The following is a 20,551-nucleotide window of genomic DNA, read 5'->3' as shown; positions in this document are numbered from 1 at the left end:
TAACCAGAACCCACAGAGAACTCAAACGTATTAACAAGAAAAGAACAGGTGACCCCATCTCAGGGTAGGCAAGGGACTTGAAGAGAAACTTCTCTAAAGAAGACAGATATACGATCCACAAACACATGAAAAAAACCTCATCATCCTTAATCATCAGAGAAATGCAAATCAAAACTACTCTGAGATATCACCTAACCCCAGTAAGAGTAGCCCACATAACAAAATCCCAAAACCAGAAATGTTGGCTTGGATGCGGAGGAAAGGGCACACTTCTACACTGCTGGTGGGAATGTCCACTAATATGTTCCTTCTGGAAGGATGTTTGGAGAATACTTAGAGACCTAAAAATAGACCTGCCATTCGATCCTGTAATTCCTTTACGAGGTTTATACCCAGAAGACCAAAAGTCACAATATAACAAAGACATCTGTACCAAAATGTTTATTGCAGCCCAATTCATAATTGCTAAGTCATGGAAGAAGCCCAAGTGCCCATCGACCCACGAATGGACTAGCAAATTGTGGTACATGTATACCATGGAATACTATGCAGCCTTAAAGAAAGATGGAGAGTTTACCTCTTTCATGTTTACATGGATGGAGCTGGAACATATTCTTCTTAGCAAAGTATCTCAGGAATGGAAAAAAAAGTTTCCAATGTACTCAGCCCTACTATGAAGCTAAATTATAGCTTTCACATGAAGACTGTAACCCAACTATAGCACAAGACTATGGGGAAAGGGCCAAGGAAGGGGAAGGGAGGGGGGAGGTTTTGGTGGAGGGAGGGTAATGGGTGGGGCCACATCTATGGTGCATCTTAGAATGGGTACAGGTGATTGCACTAATGTACACAGCTATGATTTAACAATAAAATAAATAAAGAAAGAAAGAAAGAAAGAAGAGGACCCAGTGGCCAGCCACATCCCACCCAGAATAGAGACATGTTGCAGCATCCCCAGAGCTGGGCGCAGCTAGCTGAGTACTTCTGAGTACGCCATCAGTGCGGGGAGCCCCATACAAGTGCCCTGGAGACTTGTATGCTCCCATTCTGGAATCATAGGGGTAAGAAAAGAAGAGAAGTGACGGACCATGGAGTCCAGGGTGGAGAGGAAGGAAGGAAGGGAAGGGGAGGGGTAATGGGGAAAGTAGTCAGGTTTCTTAAAAAATCCAACAGAGGAGTCTTACGCTTTATGATTCCCAAGTAGAGGGAGATCTCACCTCCCAGGGAGAACCTGGGGATGCTTCCAGGCTATCTGAAATTTCACTGCCTTTCGGACAGATGCAGTTTATATTCAGCCCCCTCAACAAAGGACTATGCAGCTCCAAATGCCAGCAGTCTGAAGGTGAGAACCCAGGATTTAGAGAAAGGCAGACGTGCCAACTGTGTACAGTGAGGCTACCATGGTAAGCTGTACAGTATGTGACCTACCTAAAGAATGTACACATTCTTTAAACACCCACACACAAGCACACGTGTGTACACGTGTGTACACGTGTGTATAAGCCGAGCAGAGCATCTGCCTGGCCAGGCTCAGCACACAGGCAGCCTGCACTTAAAATGTTGATAAGTCTGAAGAACTTATAATCTTGGATTAAATTAATGAATAAGGGAACACACCCAATCACGGTGTATGATCTAAACTTGAGTTATCGTCACATGAATCTTGCAGGATAATCTGTTATATGATGTTTTATTTCTTAAATCATATAAACTTCCGGTTGTGATTTACTTGGTTAGGTCATGGTGCAAATGAATTCCCATTTGTAGTTTTTATTGGACACAATTCTTCTCTGGAGCCAAAACTGTGAGTGAAACTTATAAGTTCAAGTCTCTGAAAAAATCTGCATTCTGATTACTAAGAATATGTTTCCTAAAGGCGTGGATAAAGGTTAAAAATGTTGTGTGCCAACAATATTGGTGCATAAATCAGGTGTGTGTAAAGTTGACAGTCAAGAAAACTGCAACAGGAGGGCACCTTTATTTTTGAGCTTGCGCCAGGGTCATATCATATGAGTTACATTTAATAAAATTCCAGAAATGGGATGGCCCATCAGGTTTTCTCTGTAGGGAGCTGCTGCACGATTCGCTGCTTGCATCTTTAATTTTTTCTGAGGCAGCTTGATTAGCAGAGTGAGAATTAGCGCAGCTCTGCAGCCTCTTTGCTCATTTATGACTTTCCTTGAGAAGACCCAGTAATGCAGAAATCGTGGGTACATCTCTTGATATCAACTGCATCAGTGCTCAAGGAAACAGTATGTTTTTGAGGGCAGGCACAATATTTAAAGGGTGTTCTCTGCTGGGTTGCGTCTTTGGAGCCTTTCCTTGGGAAGCAGCCATCGATCCTCAGGTTATCAGGACAAAACGCAGCGACCCAGCTGCGCATTCACAGCAGAAAGTGCACATGCCCGTTCAGGACTCTGTTGTATGCTCCCAAAAGATATCTAAAGCAGAGTCTTCCTGAGCCCTTCCCAGTTCACTGTGTTTTCAAACAAAGCCTTCTGGGGGTCGCTACAATTTGCTCTGTTCCTGACTCTCGCCCACGGGTGCTTCCGGCCTGACTTCAGTTCAGCTTGGCTTTGTGGGAAGAGGCTGAGAGGTTTTCAGCAGCATAGGAGATCTGTGGTACTCACCCCAAGAGCAATTTTACTTTGGGGTTCAAATCTCTGGGTTGAACACAATTAAAGGAAAGGACCATTCTGCTTACCAAAGGGAAAAAATAACTTCCGTGATGCCCAAGACACTGCGGTGGGGAACAGTCCTGCTCCTGTCACTAGCTGAAATTGTCTTCTTTATTCTTGGGACTACTACGCATTGTCTCTTTGTCCTGGACGCCATTTAGCAAACTGGCTAAGAGCAGCTGAGCACTAACTACTCCCCTGGGTTCAGATCGCCTCCACGCCTCCCTGATGTGCCGTGCTCAGCAAGTCGGGCAACCTGCCTGGCCTTCACTTTCCTTCTTCGTAGAAATGAGGGAAATAATAACACCTACATTGTTGGATTGTTGACAGAATTAAGTGAGATGCTACTTATAAGTTGCTTAGACCTAGGACTGCTGCATGGAGCGGGTAGTCACAAAAAGTTTGTTGAATGGAAGAAAGAATCTTGAATTAAAAGCACAGCATCTGCCTTTAAGTACAGTTCTGAGATATCCCCAAAACAAGAGGACAGGGCTCATATTCTCCTGTGAGGATGGTCTGCTGGTGTTTATTCAACAATTCTGGACCCTACATATGTGTTTAGAGATTCCCTGGAGCAGTCCTATTTAAAGGCCTGACTGCCCCCCACCACCACCCCCCTACCAACAGGCTGTGCCTCCTTCCATGGCGGCCCCTGCTCCTCTGTGCTTCTCTCACCCTCAGCGTCATTTGTAAGTCCGAGCATCCAGGCTTGGCAGAGCAGCCCATGCAGATGAGAACCCCGAGCCTCTCAATAGTTAGGGTAAGCCAGCCCAGTCTCACCACCACCAGGTGGGGTGCTGGTTAGGGGAAGCCAGTCTGGTCTCGCCACCACCAGGCGGGGTGCTGGTTAGGGGAAGCCAGCCCAGTCTCACCATCACCAGGTGGGGTGCTGGTTAGGGGAAGCCAGCCTGGTGTCATCACCAGGCGGGGGTGCTGGTTACAGGGAGCCAGTCTGGTCTCACCACCACCAGGCAGGGTGCTGGTTAGGGGGAGCCAGCCTGGTCTTACCACCAGGCAGGGTGCTGGTTAGGGGGAGCCAGCCAAGTCTCACCATCAACAGGCAGGGTGCTGGTTAGGGGAAGCCAGTCTGGTCTCGCCACCACCAGGCGGGGTACTTGTTAGGGGAAGCCAGCCTGGTCTCACTACCAGGCAGGGTGCTGGTTACAGGGTGCCAGTCCGGTCTCACCACCACCAGGCGGCGTGCTGGTTAGGGGAAGCCAACCTGGTCTCACCACCAGGCAGGGTGCTGGTTAGGAAGCCAGCCCAGTCTCACCATCACCAGGCGGGGTGCTGGACTCCACACCCCTCTGGACAGACCATAGTGCTCTCCCTGTGGTTTTCCTGGGAGTCCCACTGAGATTAAGATGGTGACACTGTGTTGCCAACATTCTTAAAGATGGGGACACCCAGCTTGCTGATTATACAGCCTACTTTTGCATCCAATGGGAATTACGACTTTGCTGGAGAATACATGTGTGGGCAATTCTGGAGAATATAGATTATTTGTCTGAAGAGTATAGATAATTTGTATGTAGGATGATACCTGCTGCTGAGAAGAATGGATACATTAGCATGACTTCAGCGTTTATAGAGAAACTCTTTTAGGAAAGTAACAAACTGTGGTATATGTATACCATGGAATACTATTCAGCCATATAAAAGACAGAGACTTTACATCCTCTGTATTAACCTGGATGGAGTTGGAACACATTCTTCTTAGTAAAGTATCACAAGAATGGAGAATCCAATGTACTCAATGCTAATATAAAGCAGTAGATGATCTAATGCATGCCCACATAAGAGAAAAACTCAGATCAATTCGGGGGGGCCAGGGAATGAGGGAGCAGGGAGGCAGAGGAGGGAGAGGGGTGCATGTGCTCCCACTCAGGGGTACAATATTAGGGTGTATGGCACACCTCTTGGGGGTGGGGCATAATTATAAGAAGACTGTACCTAACAAATGCAAACACTGTAACCTAATGTGTTCCCTCAAATTAACCTGAAACAGTAATTAAAATTTTAAACAAAGGGAAGTAATCCTGGTTTTCATTGTGGAAGCAGAAATGAGAGTCCCCATACTTGGTGCAATCATTCCTGCACCATGTAATTCCTACCTAACTTAAAGCAACTACAGTGCCTTAGCCCAACCTCTTCTTCTACACACTGCAAAGTAGACCATGTAGGGGTTAACAGTGTGGGCTTCAAGGAGACGAGGACCCTGCCCTGTAGACTTTGCCCACGTGGTGTGGCCTTGCCAGGTCTCAGCCTCTTCTGCTCGCAGGGAGGTAGAAGAATCAGTACTTTACAGAAGGGCTTTCCAGGGCTTGATGTTGAAGGCACAGCTGACAGGGGAAAGGATCCCTGCCCGAGACAGTGAGCAAAACCTCCCCACATCAGAACAGCTGTGAAAATTCTGTCTACACAAGGACCGAGGACATGGCTTGGTGTGCACACCCTTGTGCAGAGCCTTGTCTGTCCCAATAGCTAGGGTGTGCTCAGTAAGAATTACCCCCAGATCAAAGTGGCTGGCAGCAGTAATGATTTCTCACATGTATTTGCTCCATGCAAGTGAATTGCCCCTTTGCACCAGGCACAGGCCCCAGCCCTGCTGAATCTCTATTTGACACACTGAAAACAAAAGTGTGGTGAGATCTGAAAGCCTAAAGCAACATCTCTGCTTCTCGAATTTCATGGGTCAGACAAGTCGCACAGCCAACCCTGTGGTCAGTGGGAAGAGGGAGGAAGGGTCAGCATGCAGGACAGAGAGCTAATGCAGCCTCCTGCGAGTGCTGCGCGTGCACGGCTGGAACATGGTGTGTCCCCTACAGCCTGTCATTAGTTGCATTGAGGGCTGACATTCAAATTCACCATGTTCAGTTTTGCTCCCTGGGACTTCTCATCACACTGATGCCGTGTGCTGCTACTTTTTATTCCTTTTTATCATCTGTTAATGGCATTATTAGCGTCTCCACCTGTTCTTCTTCTCAGAAGAAATCCAAGGCTGGTGTCACCTTCATGTTTGGGGTTTGGTTGGTCTCCACACCTTCTCCCCACAGTGCTCCTCAAGCGGCATCGTCTGCTGCAGGTGGACAGTGTTCCCTGCCTGTGGACGTGTGATCTCAGAGAGGAAGACCAGAACAGAGTTGACATCCCTCTGGAGCATTTTACTTTTTTACTTCATGGCGTCTGAGTGTGGAGGTCTTATGATGAGATTGCTCTTTAGGTGATTTGTCAACCCCCGTATTAGGTTGTGTTGTGCTCAGACTTTGTGGGTGCCCAGCCTGGGACCCCTGCTGCCTTCTGCCCCAGATGCTGGTGTGTAGCCAGGTGCCCTGACACCTGCTTCAGGGAGCACAGTTGTGGCTCCTATCTGAGGGCCTCCACCATCTCCCACCCAAGGACTGAGTAATTTTCTACCTTTTGAGTGATTTCTGTTTCCCTCAAAGCTCTATTTTAGAGAATTGAATTGACAGTTGATGGTAAACAGTTCAAGTTTAGAAATACCAATTTACTGTCATCAGTGACTGCAGACATAATTCATAATTTGACTTGATTAGCACTTTCTTCTCTAACTTCTGTTAACTGGAGGGTGATTGTGTGCAAGTGATAATTTCATTTCTTCCAGATTCTTTTAATAGTGTGCTATCTGAAAGTGTCGCTGGTTGTCTCCTTGGACTTACACATCTGAGTGAGCAGAAGGTGCAGCCAGTGGCCGTGAAGTTGGAAGGCACAGGTTTTATCCAGTCTTGACACTTTCCAGGAGACAGTTACCTCGCTTCACTCCCTCTGAGCCATGTCTCTGTCTGATCTGCCTTTTATTGGGCAAATGTTTAAATTTAAATGAAATTGTATGTGACCAGCGTTTGTTAAATGAGAAAACAAAATTTGCAATGAAAGGGCTTACTGTTTTGTGAAAGGGAACCATGATTTGCTAAAGGGCCTATTGATTTTAATTTTCACACAGTGTTCCAGTTTTCCAGACTGTGAAATAAGCACACTGCCGTCCCCTCGGCACACATGTTCAGAAGTGCTGGCCGTAAAGGTCACACCTCAGAAATGTCAACACCTTCTCCAGCCTCCTCTCTGCCAGAGCCAGCACTGTCTCAGCCTCCCCACTGTGTGCTCTGGACCCAAGGTGGTCTCTCCTTTCCCACATTCTTCTGAACTTATAATCGTTGCCACCATGTGGGGATTCCAGCACTTAGGTTCATTTCTTAATTTTAGAATATTATGAGGGTGCAGAGGTTTTCGCTATATAAATGGTTTTTGTACAATTTGAGTCAGGGTTATAAGTGTGCCCATCACCCGGATAGTGTGCGCTGTACCCATGAGGTGTGAGTTTAGCTCTCCTCTCCATCCCGCTCCTCCCTGCTGGATTCCCAGTGCCATTGTATGTAAGTGTTGATTGATTAGTTCCAATTTAATAGCAGTACATGTGGTGTTTGTTTCCATCCTTGTGACACTTCATTTGGAAGAATGGTCTCCAGTTCTATCCAGGTTAACACAAGAGGTATTAATTCACCATTTTTTGTGACTGAGTAGTATTCCACATTGTATTAATCCATTTGTGAATTAATGGGCACTTGGGTTGTTTCTGCATCTTTCCAACCGTGAATCGTACTATGAAAAACATTCAAATGCAAGTGTCTTATGATAAAATGGCCTTTCTTCCTTTGAGTGAATACCTGGTAGTGGGATTGCTGAATCAAGTGACAGGTGCTCTTTTAGTTCTTGGCGCTATCTCCCTACTGCTTTCCATAGAGGTGGTGCTAGTTTGCAGTCCCCCCAGCAGGGCAAGTGCTCCTTTCTCTCTGCATCCACTCCAGCATTTGTTGTTTGGGAACATTTTGGGTTTTTTTTATTTATTTATTTATTGTTAATCATTTATTGTTAATTATTTATTTGTTTATTTATTGTTGAATCATAGCTGTGTACATTAGTGCAATCAAGGGGTACAATGTGCAGGATTCATATACAATCTGAAATATTCTCATCAAACTGTTCAATGTAGCCTTCATGGCATTTTCTTAGTTACTGTATGTAGGCATTTGTATTCTGCATTTAGTAGGTTTCGCCTGTACCCATTCTAAGATGCACCATAGATGCGGCCCCACCCATTACCCTCCCTCCACCCTAACCTCCCCCCTCCCTTCCCCTTCCTTGACACTTTCCCCATAGTCTTGTGCTATAGTTGGGTTACAACCTTCATGTGAAAGCTATAATTTAGCTTCATAGTAGAGCTGAGTACATTGGATACTTTTTTTTCCATTCCTGAGATACTTTACTAAGAAGAATATGTTCCCATTCTTACTGGAGTTGGGTAATACCTCATTGTGGTTGTAATTTGCATCTCCCTGCTTATTACAGACATTGAGCATGTTTTCATGGTTAGTCAGCCATTAGTGTATCTTCTTTTGAAGTGTTTCTGTTCATGTCTTTTCCCACTTTTTTAATGGGGTGGTTTGGTTTTCTCTTGCTAATTTGCTGGAGTTTTTTGTAGGTTCTTGTCATCAGCCCTTTTTTTGGATGTATAGCATGCAAATATTTTATCCTATTCTGATGTTGTCTATTCACTCTATTGATTGTTACCTTAGATGTGCAGAAGGTTTTTAATTTGATGAGGTCCCATTTATTTATTTTTGTTGTTGCTATGATTGCTTTGGAGAGCATCTTTATAAATTCTTTGCCTAGGCTAATATTTATAAGAGTTTTTTGAACACTTTCTTCTAGAATTCTTAAAATATCATGTCTTAGGTTTAAGTCTTTTATTCATCATGAGTTCATTTTTCTGAGTGATGAGAGATGTGGCTGCTGTTCCAGTCTTCTACATGTGGCCGTCCAGTATTCCCAGCACCATTTACTGAACAGGGATTTTTTTTTTTCCTCAGTGTGTGTTTTTGTCTGCTTTGTCAAAGATACATGGCAATATGAGGATGGTTTTATATCTCCATTCTCTGTTCTGATCTATTGGTGTAGATCTGTGTTCTCGTGCCAGCAATATGGTATTTTGGTTACTCTAGCCTTGTGGTAAAGCTTGAAGCTGGTGAAGTGATATCTCCCAATTTGTTCTTTTTGCTTAAGATTGTTTTGACTGTATGGTGTGTTTTCTGGTTCCATCAGAAGCATATGATTATTTTTCCTAGATCTGCAAAAAATTACAATGATATTTTAATGGGGTTGCATTGAATCTGTAAATAACTTTAAGCAGTGTAGATGCTTTAACAATGCTGATTCTGCTAACTCATGAGTGTCGTGGCTTTCCATTTGTTTATATCCTCTGTGGTTTCCTACCTCAGTGTTTTATAGTTCTACCTCTGTAACTTCCTTGGTTAAATATATTCCTCGGTATTTTATTTTATTTGTTGGTGTTGTGAAAGACAGTGAGTCTTTGATCTGATTCTCAGATTGACTGTTGCTGGCATACAGGAATGCTACTGATTTGTGTACATTGATTTTATAACCCAAGTCTCGGCTAAATTTATTTATCAATTCCAGGAGTCCCTTGGCAGAATATTTTGGGTTTTCTAAATATGAGATCATATTATCAGCAAAGAACAAGAGTTGACCTCTTCTTTACCCCATTTGGATACTCTTGATTTCCTTCTCTTGCCCAATTGCTCTGGCTGTGACTTCTAGCACTGTGCGGAATAGAAGTGGTGATGGGGGCAACCTTGTCAAAACTACACCTGACCTGCAGGAAATACTCACATCTCCATTATGCAGAGATCATCATGAGAGACTCCCACCAGGGTAAGACTGTCCAAATGCTAAAGTTCAGAGCCCAGACACCACAGTGGCTCAAGAGGTAAAGCAAAGCAATAAAATTCTACCCAACAGGATGAATACTTACTCATTCTTTCAATAAGTGTGAATGGCTTGAACTCCACACTGAAGAGGTGTAGGCTGGATGAATGGGTAAAATAAATACAAAACATGTAGCTCTTTCTCCCAGGAAACACTTCTAACCTACCAGGACTCATTAGACTCAAAGACTCAGAGTAAAGGGATGGAAAAAAATATGCTGTGCAAATGGAAACCAAAAGAAAGCCAGTGTAGCCATTCTCATATCGGATGGCATAGACTTCAAATAAACAAAAGTATAAAAAGCCAGAGATGGTTGTTATATAATGGTGAAGGGAACAATTCAACATGAAGACATAAGAATCCTAAATATCTAGGCACCTAACACAGGTGTTTCAACATTCATAAAGAATATTTGATCTAAACAGAATAATAGCAGCATTGTAATAGCTGGAGACTTCAGCATCCCACTGGCAGAACAGGTTCTTGTCTCTGTGTGATGCTAGCGGTTAGGTGTACACATCAGGATGTAGTCTTCTCTGAAACATTGGGAGGTAAATTTTAGAAAGGATCACGCATGGTTTCAAAGAATTCTGGAATCTTACATGAACATGATGGCCTTCAGCTCACCTCATCCAATAGACATTATCTAGACAATGGACCTCAAAAGCCAACATGATTTGGTTGTAGAAGAGAAAGGGCCAGAACCTCTGAAGGGCTGCTACTCTCCATCATGTGGAAATATGTTGGTCAGCATTTTGCTTTTGTAAAAGTCAAAGAAAGATGAAGCAAGACCTTTCAAATAACATGAGTATTTCAACTGATTGCTGTGAAGCAAAAATCTTTCAGAAGAACCTAAGAGAATCAAGCTAAATGGTGTAAGTGTTGTAAACAACAATAGGAGAAGTAGTTACAAGAATACAACTTGAGATGTCCTGGTTATGGACACTGGTGGAGGATTCTTGTTCTCTGTGATTTGCAGGCATGAAGATGGCTTTGAGAGACAGTACGGCTGGTAGGAGCTGGGGAGGGTACTGATGGTCGATATATTCTCTTCATGTCCCAGAAGATACTAATTGCAGCGTGTCCAGCCTTTTATTTTGAACAGACATCTAATTTTTTGTTACTGCAGGACAATATCAAGTGACACCATCTGTGTCTTCAGTACATGGATGATGGATGCAATTGTAACCCAATGGCTGCCAATGGACCCGGTGTTTCTCTGCTCTGATAGCTGCTTTCTTTGGGGAAGAGGAAATTTATAACATCCTTGCTGCTCATCATACTGACCCAATGTGATCAAATTACACTGAAAAACAAAAATTAAACAGAGATGAAAATTTTGAAGGGAATAGATTTTAAATTCTTATAAAGGGATTGTTTCATTTTTATCCTCCCTTTTGAATAGTAAAGCAGTTTTAAATATTTCTTACATTATAGTTTATTGTAAGGACAGATTACAATATGCCTTACTATATTTCTTACCTCAATATTTATATACAAATCTTCTTTGCTTAAATTGGACTCTTCTATCAACCTAAATTGTCTGAAAAATAAAATATGGTTATAATATCTGCTTTGCCTTATTATATTAGAAACACTTAAGAGCTCACAGTATCCTGAATTTTGATCAATAGTATGTTGAAATCCACTAAATTAACTCTGTAGCTCTTATATAAGGCACATTTTAAAAGCACAAGCTCTAGGAAAAAATTTATTGCTTATGAATAATAATTGGAGGTTTGATAAAGCGATCTGTTAAATGGAACCCTGAAATCAAGACTAAGTTATTAGTCAGATAATCTTTGAATATGCCAAAATTAGCCAAATTCTCCATAGTTACACAAGCTTTTCTAGCAAAAGAAAAAGTAATAATGGTATGCATTGATCATTTTAATGACAAGTTAGCTTTCTAAAAGTATTAAGGAATTTGTCCAGTGTACTTGAGAATATAATATACTAAGTTAGACCCAGTATATTAAGCATTTAAGTTTGTGTGTTGTTGCTTTCAGGTAAGTTGCCGGGGTACATAGCTACATTAGCAACATTTTTAAATCATGAAAAGTTTTAGTCTTGTTAGATTTTGAATTGGGTTGAAATTTATCATGAAATTTATCATGACATGTATCATTTATCAAGCTTCCTGATAAATGATAAATTTTCTTTTATCAGAATATTTTAAAGGGGGAGAAAGACAAATGTAAAACAAAGTGTCTTGATGGACGCCTTTTGAGCTCAGGCTTTTATTTGAGGCTCATCACATTGCCCAACACGGTGACCTCTAAGAGGGCAGGAGCGTGCCCCAAAGCTCGGCCCTGAGGGTGAGCCCTCAGCAGGTATCACGCTGTTCCCCACCCACTGGTGCCACCAGAATCAAGTGATAGTGGGAATCCCCGAGTTCTTTTATTTGGCTGGTTAGCCAATAAGATCTTTGTTTCAGTCTAAATTCACCCAGATCCTTTAGCACTTACAACAAAACAGAAAATTTTGTTTTGTACAACATATGGTTATTTGTCACATCACTTACTAGAAGACAGTCATCCTTCTACATTTGGGTCTAAAATAATAATTTACCCTCAGTTGTTAAATGAGGCTTGAGGAGTAGAAGAGAATTACTGTATTGGAGTCTCCTTTTCTGATAGCAGAATCTGTATGTTTCAGGAAGGACTGGCTCTGTGTTCTTTGGGCTTGGTATAATCTTGGTACAGAGTATAGGAGAGAAGGTGCTTGGACATGCCAGTTAGGGTCACCCAGAGCAGACCCCAGACAAGCATCTGGGCATAGTCACTGTGCTGTGACTTGGCTCTAAGTGACAGGAGGGATGGAGGCAGCAGGAGAGAAGCCAGGTAAGGAAAGGGCGGAGGTGGCCATCGGTCTCAATTCTGCCCAGCCCCTCTGAGGGATGTCGGTGCAGAGCAGCCATATAGCTACCTGCTCATTTATCCACCATCCACCTCCTCATTAGCTGGACACAGGAAACTGTCCATTCAAAGTTAGATAATCTCTAGTGACCTCCAAAGGAGGCAGAGAGAATATGGGTAGGATACAGACAACCTCAGCTATAAGAAGCACAGCAAGAAACAAATGCAGACATTGGGAAAGTCTGCAGCTGATGAAGTCCAGCAGAAACTGCACTGAATCCACACACACCCCCCCACACACACACACGTGCACACACACACGTGCGCACACACACACAGGTTATCATCATGAGATAATACTGCAGAGCGATGTTCACTGAGCACTTCTGGCCAGGAGCATTTTATTAACATTCATTCCTAGCCCTTGACTCACCACCCTTCAGAAAGAGTATAAAATGGCTTTTAATCTAATTAAGCCCATCACAGGCTACCTCTGTAGACACACAGATTCCATTAGGTTTTCTAAATAGATAACCTAGACCCAGACTCAATTTTTTATGTTCTGCATGTTTACATTCCTTACCACTGGTTTAGAAGGTAATGAAAGGTATTTGCAACAGCTACTTTGCTTTGATTACGACCACAATTCAGGGGGAAGCCTCAGAGCAACATGCATCCTCCGCTCCCAGTGGGGGATGCTCTGTTCCTGCCTGAGCATGTGACCAGGCAGGTCTGACGTTCGTGGATGGAATTGGCACGCTTTCCTCACTAGCTCTTGTCTATTTGTCTAAACAGACTTTGGGCATTAGAACCACTTTGTCTGTAATATTTTGGCCATGAACCCAATTATTCCATGTGTTGATCAATAAACAGAAAATCGCAGCGGTGACCCTGCACAGAGTGCCTCCCCTGGGGCATGCTCAGTACTCCTGGAAATGTAGTTAGGTGGGGGCAGCATCAGCAGAACTCGGTCTCTAAACTTTAAAGAACTTTAGGTCTGTCTGCTAAATGCTTCCTGGATTACATCGTGAATTTGATTACCTTTAAACTACCCAAAGGTCTCACCATCTTGTAGGTCACAGAGGCCAAAAGATAGAGGATTGAACACAAGTGGCAAATGTATGTATTTTGCAGATGGGTAGCAAAAGATGAGTAGATGATGGTAGCCTTCTTTACATAAAGATGACAAGGGCTGATAATTAAAGTGTCATTCAATCGCAACACATCACGTGTGTGTGGGCTCTGACAGGAGGGAGGAAACAGGCTTGTAGAGACACCCTTGTCGCAGCAACCACATGGATAGAGCTCTCTGTTTGTCAAGTTTATTTAAAAATTTTTAAATACGAACATGAATTTTTCAGGTCATTAGCAGTTTCTTGGTTTCCTGGGTTCCAAGTGTCTCCATTTCCCTGGGCCCACCTATTTCTTTAATAAACAAAAATATTACTTGTTTTCCTGTCCCAGTGTTGAATTCAATATTTTTCATCCTTATGTCAAATGTATTGATTCTCCTGCCCCTGGTTTCACCCTGAGGATACATTGTTCCTGGTCTGGAAAGAGTTCACTTCAGTCCACAATTTGAACTCACTAACACGATGCTATTGTATTAGGAGAGGATTAGAGAGTTTGGGGAATAGCAGAAGGGAGGTAGAGTTCACAGTAGAAGGCAAGTCAAGTGCTCACTAACCACTTTCCAGCCTGGAGAAACTCTTCACGCCCTCTCTGTCCTCGGGCAGCGCCTGCCCCTACAGAGCTGGGCTCTCTCCTCCCCCTGCAAGAGCTATTCCTTACTCCGCTCCATTCCCTTAGTCCACACCCAGGTGTGACCGTCCACCAGAGAGAAAACCCAAAGCAACGACTACTTTATGTTGCAGAACAGTTAAGTTCTCCTTCATGTGAACATCACCAATCCACAGTTTGCTTTAGTCAGTTAATTGGCATATTTAGCACATTAATGTTCAATGTAATTCCTGTAGAGTGGGCTAATAGTTGCTAGTTCATGATTTGTTTTCCATGTATCCCACCTGCTTTAAGTTTTCTTTGTTTCTTCTTTATTGACTTGTTTTGGATTAATTAAGGATATTTTTACCATTTTTAACCATCAGCTTGTTGGTCCTAAATTCATCATTTTGTGACTATCGTGGAAATTGCATCCACAATGGTAATCATATATGAATTGCTGTATTTGCTGCTTCCCTTTAACTACACTCTCCTCTGTTTCAGCGTTGGTGTTAATATCCTTGTGCATACAAACTTCTGTTGTATTCTGGGTTATACAAGGCATCCCCATTATTTTGTATAATCAATATTAATTTACATTTTTCAATATGTATATTTGGATATTTAATTTATTAAAAACTTGTGATTGCTGTGAGGTGAGAACAAATAACGTAACCTAATCATTTGTTCTCTTGTATTCATCAGAAATTTTAAAAAGCTTATGATTTCCCCATTTAATGTCTCCATTCAAATTGAAATATCAAGGGAAACTTAACAAAAAGTAAACAAGAAAATTATTAAATTAAAACAATTTTCTTAATTTATTAAGTACCAACAAAATTGTTTGTCACGTCAGTATTAGCAGCTGGGACTAGCGTCAGCATCCCTGCCCTCCATCTCACTGTCTTGTAACCTCTATCTCAAGGAAGTTGGTGGTACTGTAATGGAGAGGCCACTATTTTGATTCCACTGTTTCATATGAATAGAGCTCCTGAGAAGAGGTGGCACATAGCAGGTGCTCTTCAGCTTTAGTTGTCCTTCTGTTTTCCCAGAAGGTCAGGCATTAGGCTTTTTCCAAACACCAGCCAATCCTTCTAGCATCCTCTGACAGCAAGTGCATTGTGTGTTGAAACCCTGCTGGACTGAGAACGATACGGACCAGACACTCTGTGTCAATCTTCTCTGCATTGACTATTAGTGCTTATGAAAGGGCCTGGCGTGTACTAGGCAAAGATATGGGGACATTTTCTGGATAGGTGAATAAATGAATGAATGAAGAAATGATCCACACTCAGTTATTCCAGCTCATACAGAAACATTCCTTTCCTTGCACTGAGGTCCCCCCATGGGTGTGAATTGGGTCTTCACTGACTTTGTACCAGTCTTTTGCTGGGGCAGGGAAAGGGTCCTCCCTCTTCACCAAGATCAAGCCTGGCCTGGCCGCGGCCGTCTCAACAGCCACCAAAGCGATGTGCACTGGGCATGGACCTGAGAAATGGTCACCCAGCCCTATGAACCTGGAAGCAAATCCTCACTTCCCTTCTGCCCCTATTCTCTCATCTGTTTGTCCAAAAAGAAGAAAAAGAAAAAAAAGAGAGAGAAAGTAGGAGACAAAGTGGTAAAGTGATGGATTAAATGTGTATTCATCAATGCTGAATACTAATCGCTAAACTTCACAATACCTAAAGAGTGCGAGGTCTCTTACAATATATTAGCATTAAAAATACTCAAGGGTGAATGTAAATTTTCAAAGATGGCCATTCCATGATACTTTTCCTCAAAGAAACATTATGTGTTTTCCTTAAAGAAAATGGAAAGATGCCACACTATCTAAATAAGATTATATTAAAATGAGTATAATATCGTGTGCTAACATTTATTATTTACCAGGTCTACTGGATTTATAGATAAAATGTATACACAGAAGGCTCATATGCTATCACGTCTCGGTGTTCCATCTTTAGTGTCTTACAGATGACATTTACAGACGCTAACATTTTTAACTTCATTTTTATAGTAGTTTAGCATCACTAAAGGGAATTGGGTGCTAATCACAGAAGAAATGAAATACTTGAAAATATTTGACTATCTCTCTTAGGAAATGTAGAATATTAGTTGACTTTCTAAAGTGCAATAAAGCTTGTACTTTATCTCTGAAATGAACAAGCAGGTGGAAATTAGTATTTTCCATCTTAGACTGACCACTGGTTTCAGGAACTTTAATATTATTTCTGCCTCACTACTTCAAAATCAAAATAGATCAATATTATCCTTGGGGAAATAACTCTGCCTTCCTTTATTCTCTAGGCTGAAGAATGTATACTTAGAACTCAATAAATCATAAATAATACAATAACACAGTCTGAACTTAGAAAATCTGATCTTTTTTTCCCAGTATGTATTTCTGGAAGCTGTCTGTTAACTTGTCGGAGAGAATCCCCAAACCGGCCCCCCTCTCCCTCAGTGAAGGGTGCGGGCGTTATGTGGCTGTCGCGCCCGTTGTCTGAGAGATCTTAACTGCTGCCTCCCCGCCTCCCCGCAGGAGCGGCTCCTGCTGTCCCTGCTGCCGGCTCACATAGCCATGGAGATGAAAGCAGAGATCATCCAGCGCCTGCAGGGCCCCAAGGCCGGCCAAATGGAAAACACCAACAATTTTCACAACCTGTATGTCAAGCGCCACACCAATGTGAGGTAGGCGGCTGGACTGGGCTCCTCAGCTGCCTGGGAGCCCACTCGCCTGGGCGGGGATGTTGTTCACGGGGATCCCACCTCTCACAGCATCACCCCTCCTTTATAAGGCTGAATCCTGTGCAGGTGGAACAGCTACCAGTATCTTCCCACTTCACCCAACTTCCACTGCCTCCTGGGACCTTCACATTCAGATGAAATGTATGATCCTCTTTACTTTACGGGGCTGAAGCATCCGTCAGAGTCCTGCCTCTGCGGCTGGCCGACAGAGGTGGACAGTGGGGTCATTACTCTGGAAACCCCATGGTCACACTGTAGTAATGTGGGGGGAGTTCTGTGAACCCTTTGGGCCCCAGGACTGATTTCTCAGAATGGACTTTGCAGGGGCAGAGCCTCCATGAATCCAGCACCTCCTCCCTGCCACCCCCCCCCCCCCAGGGAAGCTGGATGCGCTGCCATCCATCAGGAATGATGGGTTTATGGCCAAACTGCGACAAAGTCATGGGGGGCTGATGTATAACCGAATTATACGGGCGTAGTCATAGCTACTTCCCAGGGAACCGCTGCTGGAGTCACCACACCTGGAAAACCAACATGTTTTCATCATGAGACTGTGGCCAGGAGGGAGAACAGTGTGGGGCCCTCGTCTCCCCTGAGTTCAAGAGGGGAGCTGGGAGGGGCCCTGGCCCCCTTCCCACTCCTTCACCCCTCTCTCCCAGCCATGCAGAACAGGCCCTTCCAGACCACCACTGACTTCCATGCCCACCATTCCTGGTACCACAGGGTGGGCTCTGTGAGTAACCTGTGCGTGGGTCTGACCCCACCAGGCTCTCGTGGTATCAGCCCAGTTGCTAGAGAAGGCCCTTGTTCGATAGTTTGGCAACAACTCTCACCTAAACTTGGCTGGGAATCTCTTTGAATTGGGATCTGGCCTGTTTGCCCCAAGTCTAGACTCTCTAGGGCCTGTGGCCGCCTCCTGACAGGTGCCTCAGGCCCAGATTTTCTGAGGCTCATTAATAAGAAACTAATTCAACTGCAACTTAAATACATCCCTGGGACAAATCCCACTTGATGGCAGGCCTTAGAAGCTAGAGATATATGTATGTATATATAGCCTGAGTGTGCACAGATGTCAACGTGCAGTGAGAAGACGGTATCAGGAAGGAGAAGACAGGAAAAAAGTTGCCCGCCGTGTAGGAACCGAGGAAGCACCATTGGATACATGATAGGAAGAAGCTAAATATATTTAAAGAAAGTTCACACATGTTAAGGAGCAAAATTATTTAAAACACTAGCCTGCCTTCGGATCTGTACGTGTTTTGCCTATAAAATTCCAGAAGAAAAGTTCCTAGTATCTGACTAGGTACATTCTGCTAGCCTTTATACCACCTTTGCTTTTCTTTTCTTTTTTTTTTTATTAAATCATAGCTGTGTACATTAATGCAATCATGGGGTACAATGTGCTGGTTTTATATACAATTTGAAATATTTTCATCAAACTAGTTAACATAGCCTTCACGGCATTTTCTTAGTTATTGTGTTAAGACATTTATATTAGAATATAAATGAATTTTCATTCAGAAATGCCGCTCCCGTCTTAGGAAATATTTTTCAGTCACGTGTTGACCACTCAAGTGGGCGTGGCCCTGTCGGCCTTGCCCTCCTGCTTGGAGAGTCCTGCTGTCCTTTGCTGTCCTCGGTCACATGGCAGTGACCACTGCTGTCTCCTTACAGCCCCCTCTGCCATGTTCCCTTCCCGAGGTCATGTGAGAACATTCTCAGGGCTTCTCCTGCCTCCTCTCTGTTCTCCCAGGACTTTAATTCCCATCTCCATGATGCTGTCAACTGAAATTAAGCTTGTCCAGCCAGAAATAATTTAAACAAAGTTCATGGACCTGGGAAGAGACACCAACAAAGTTGGGCATGTCCCAGAGTCCGCCTCCAGTGGGAAGGGGGAAAGTCCACTCTCCCTGGCAGGGTTCTCTTTCATTGGAGGTGCAATCCAGAGACCATAGTCACTGGTGACAGAGTGCAACATACAGGCTAACATGTTGTTTATAGGTGATAGTAAAAGCACCTGATTCAGACACAAAACTGTATCCTTTTAGGGGAATGTATTTCAGTACATCCAGAGTTGGAGGAATTCAGAGTAAGATTCCTTCCTCAGGACCAGATGTTAGAGTGAGTCACAGGACTTACCCCAGGTGGGTTAATTTGGACGCCTGCCACCTGTTACCTTGAGCTCTCCCAGACTCATCTCACTGCATAGCTAAGACGCCACCATCAAACTCAGCAACAACAGAGTTGGGGTGTCTTCTCCCCCTACACGCTTGTTTGCATCTGGACAAACCTGGGTTTCTGAAGCTCACTGCTGCGCTGGCTACTGGTGTTCCTTCCCATGCTTCCCTCCTCTAGGCTGTCTATGTACTAACGAGGTCTTGTTCATGTTCCCTTCTGACCCCCGCGTTTGTCCTCTCCTGTTCATTTCCACCCATTGTAGCTCTCCTGGATTCCTGGATATGCTTCTAAGCGACCTGCCTGCTTCCAGGTTGCCGGTCTTTCTAAAGTGGCGGTCTGGTCAGAGCTAGGTCGGGCTTCCTCCTGTATGACCCCACACTGCACTGTGCTTCTTTGCACCTGCCCTTTGGACATTGCATCACAACTGCCTGCTTCTTGTCTGAGTCTGTGCTGCCACATAACCTCTGGACCAGCTGCAGCCACCTTCAGGCAGCCTATGTTAAAGCTACTCTAACTTACGACCACAGGCCGCACTGTGGATGTGTGAACAAGAAGCTGCCTATCCTCACATGCACCCCCACCCCTAGCATGACTGTGGATCAGGCCTCTTTCTCCCAGTGAGCAGAATTATCCTTCTGAGTAACGGCTCAGCGTCTGTGATCCCTGCCTCTGTAGGGGAGTGCTGAAGAACTCAGGAAGGATGTTTCTAGGGCAGCATCTGAACAGAATGGGCAGTGCAGCTGCCTCGAAAGCCCTGATTTTCCTGGACCCATCAGAGGTCTCCCCCAAATTTGTCCATCAGCTGAGGAAAAAGTCTTTCCCTCAAGGTGTAACCACAAGCCTTGTGCTCAGCACCAGAGCAGAATGTGGCCTGGAGCCAGCTCCTGCCCTGGCCTGGCTAGGACCCAACTAAATGGTGCCATACTATTTTTTTAATTGTGGCAAAATATATATAACATTTACACCAAAATATACATTAATATCCTCAATAATAAGAATTGAGTGTACAATTCTTTTGGATTATGTACATTTACATTGTTCTGTGACCATCGCTACCGTCCCTCTCCAAAACTTCATCTTCATCCCAAACAGAAACTCTGTACCCATCACGCAGCATACACCTTCCTTCCCCGGCCCCTGGAAGCCACCGCCCTGCTCCCTGTGTGTGTGGTTGGCCACTCTCGGTACCCCACATGTGTAGAATCACGCCCTCCTGTGCCTGGCACGTTTCACTTGGCATGTCTTGACGAATAGCAGTGTTGTCAGAGTCTCGTTCCCTTTAAAGGCTGACTCACGTTCTGTGTGTGTGTGTGTGTGTGTGTGTACACGTTGTGTTCATTTATTCATTTTGTTCATTCGTCAGTGGACATTTGGTTTCCTTTTTTTTTATTAAATCATAGCTGTGTACATTGATATGATCATGGAGCATCATTCACTAGCTTCACAGACCATTTGACACACTTCCATCACACTGATATATAATAATACAGCTGTGGACCTCCATATGCAAATACCTGTTTGAATCCTGGATTTCTGTTCTTTTGGATCTCTATACCCAGCAGTGGA

General features: G+C 43.8%; 1 protein-coding gene across 1 annotated transcript in view; it reads left to right on the top strand.

The window, feature by feature from the left end:
* Nucleotides 1-20,551, top strand: part of ADCY2 (adenylate cyclase 2) — a 458,247-nt gene that overhangs the window by 305,390 nt on the left and 132,306 nt on the right. The window contains exon 5 of the mRNA XM_053593134.1: nt 16,602-16,750. Within this exon, the coding sequence (XP_053449109.1) occupies nt 16,602-16,750 (149 nt within the window). The remainder of the gene's footprint in view (nt 1-16,601; nt 16,751-20,551) is intronic.

This window comes from Nycticebus coucang, chromosome 1 (genome assembly GCF_027406575.1).
Source record: "Nycticebus coucang isolate mNycCou1 chromosome 1, mNycCou1.pri, whole genome shotgun sequence".
In the NCBI taxonomy this organism is placed as follows: Eukaryota; Metazoa; Chordata; class Mammalia; order Primates; family Lorisidae; genus Nycticebus; species Nycticebus coucang.
Note: the sequence above shows the minus strand (reverse complement) of the source record. Positions and strands in the feature narration are given on the sequence as shown.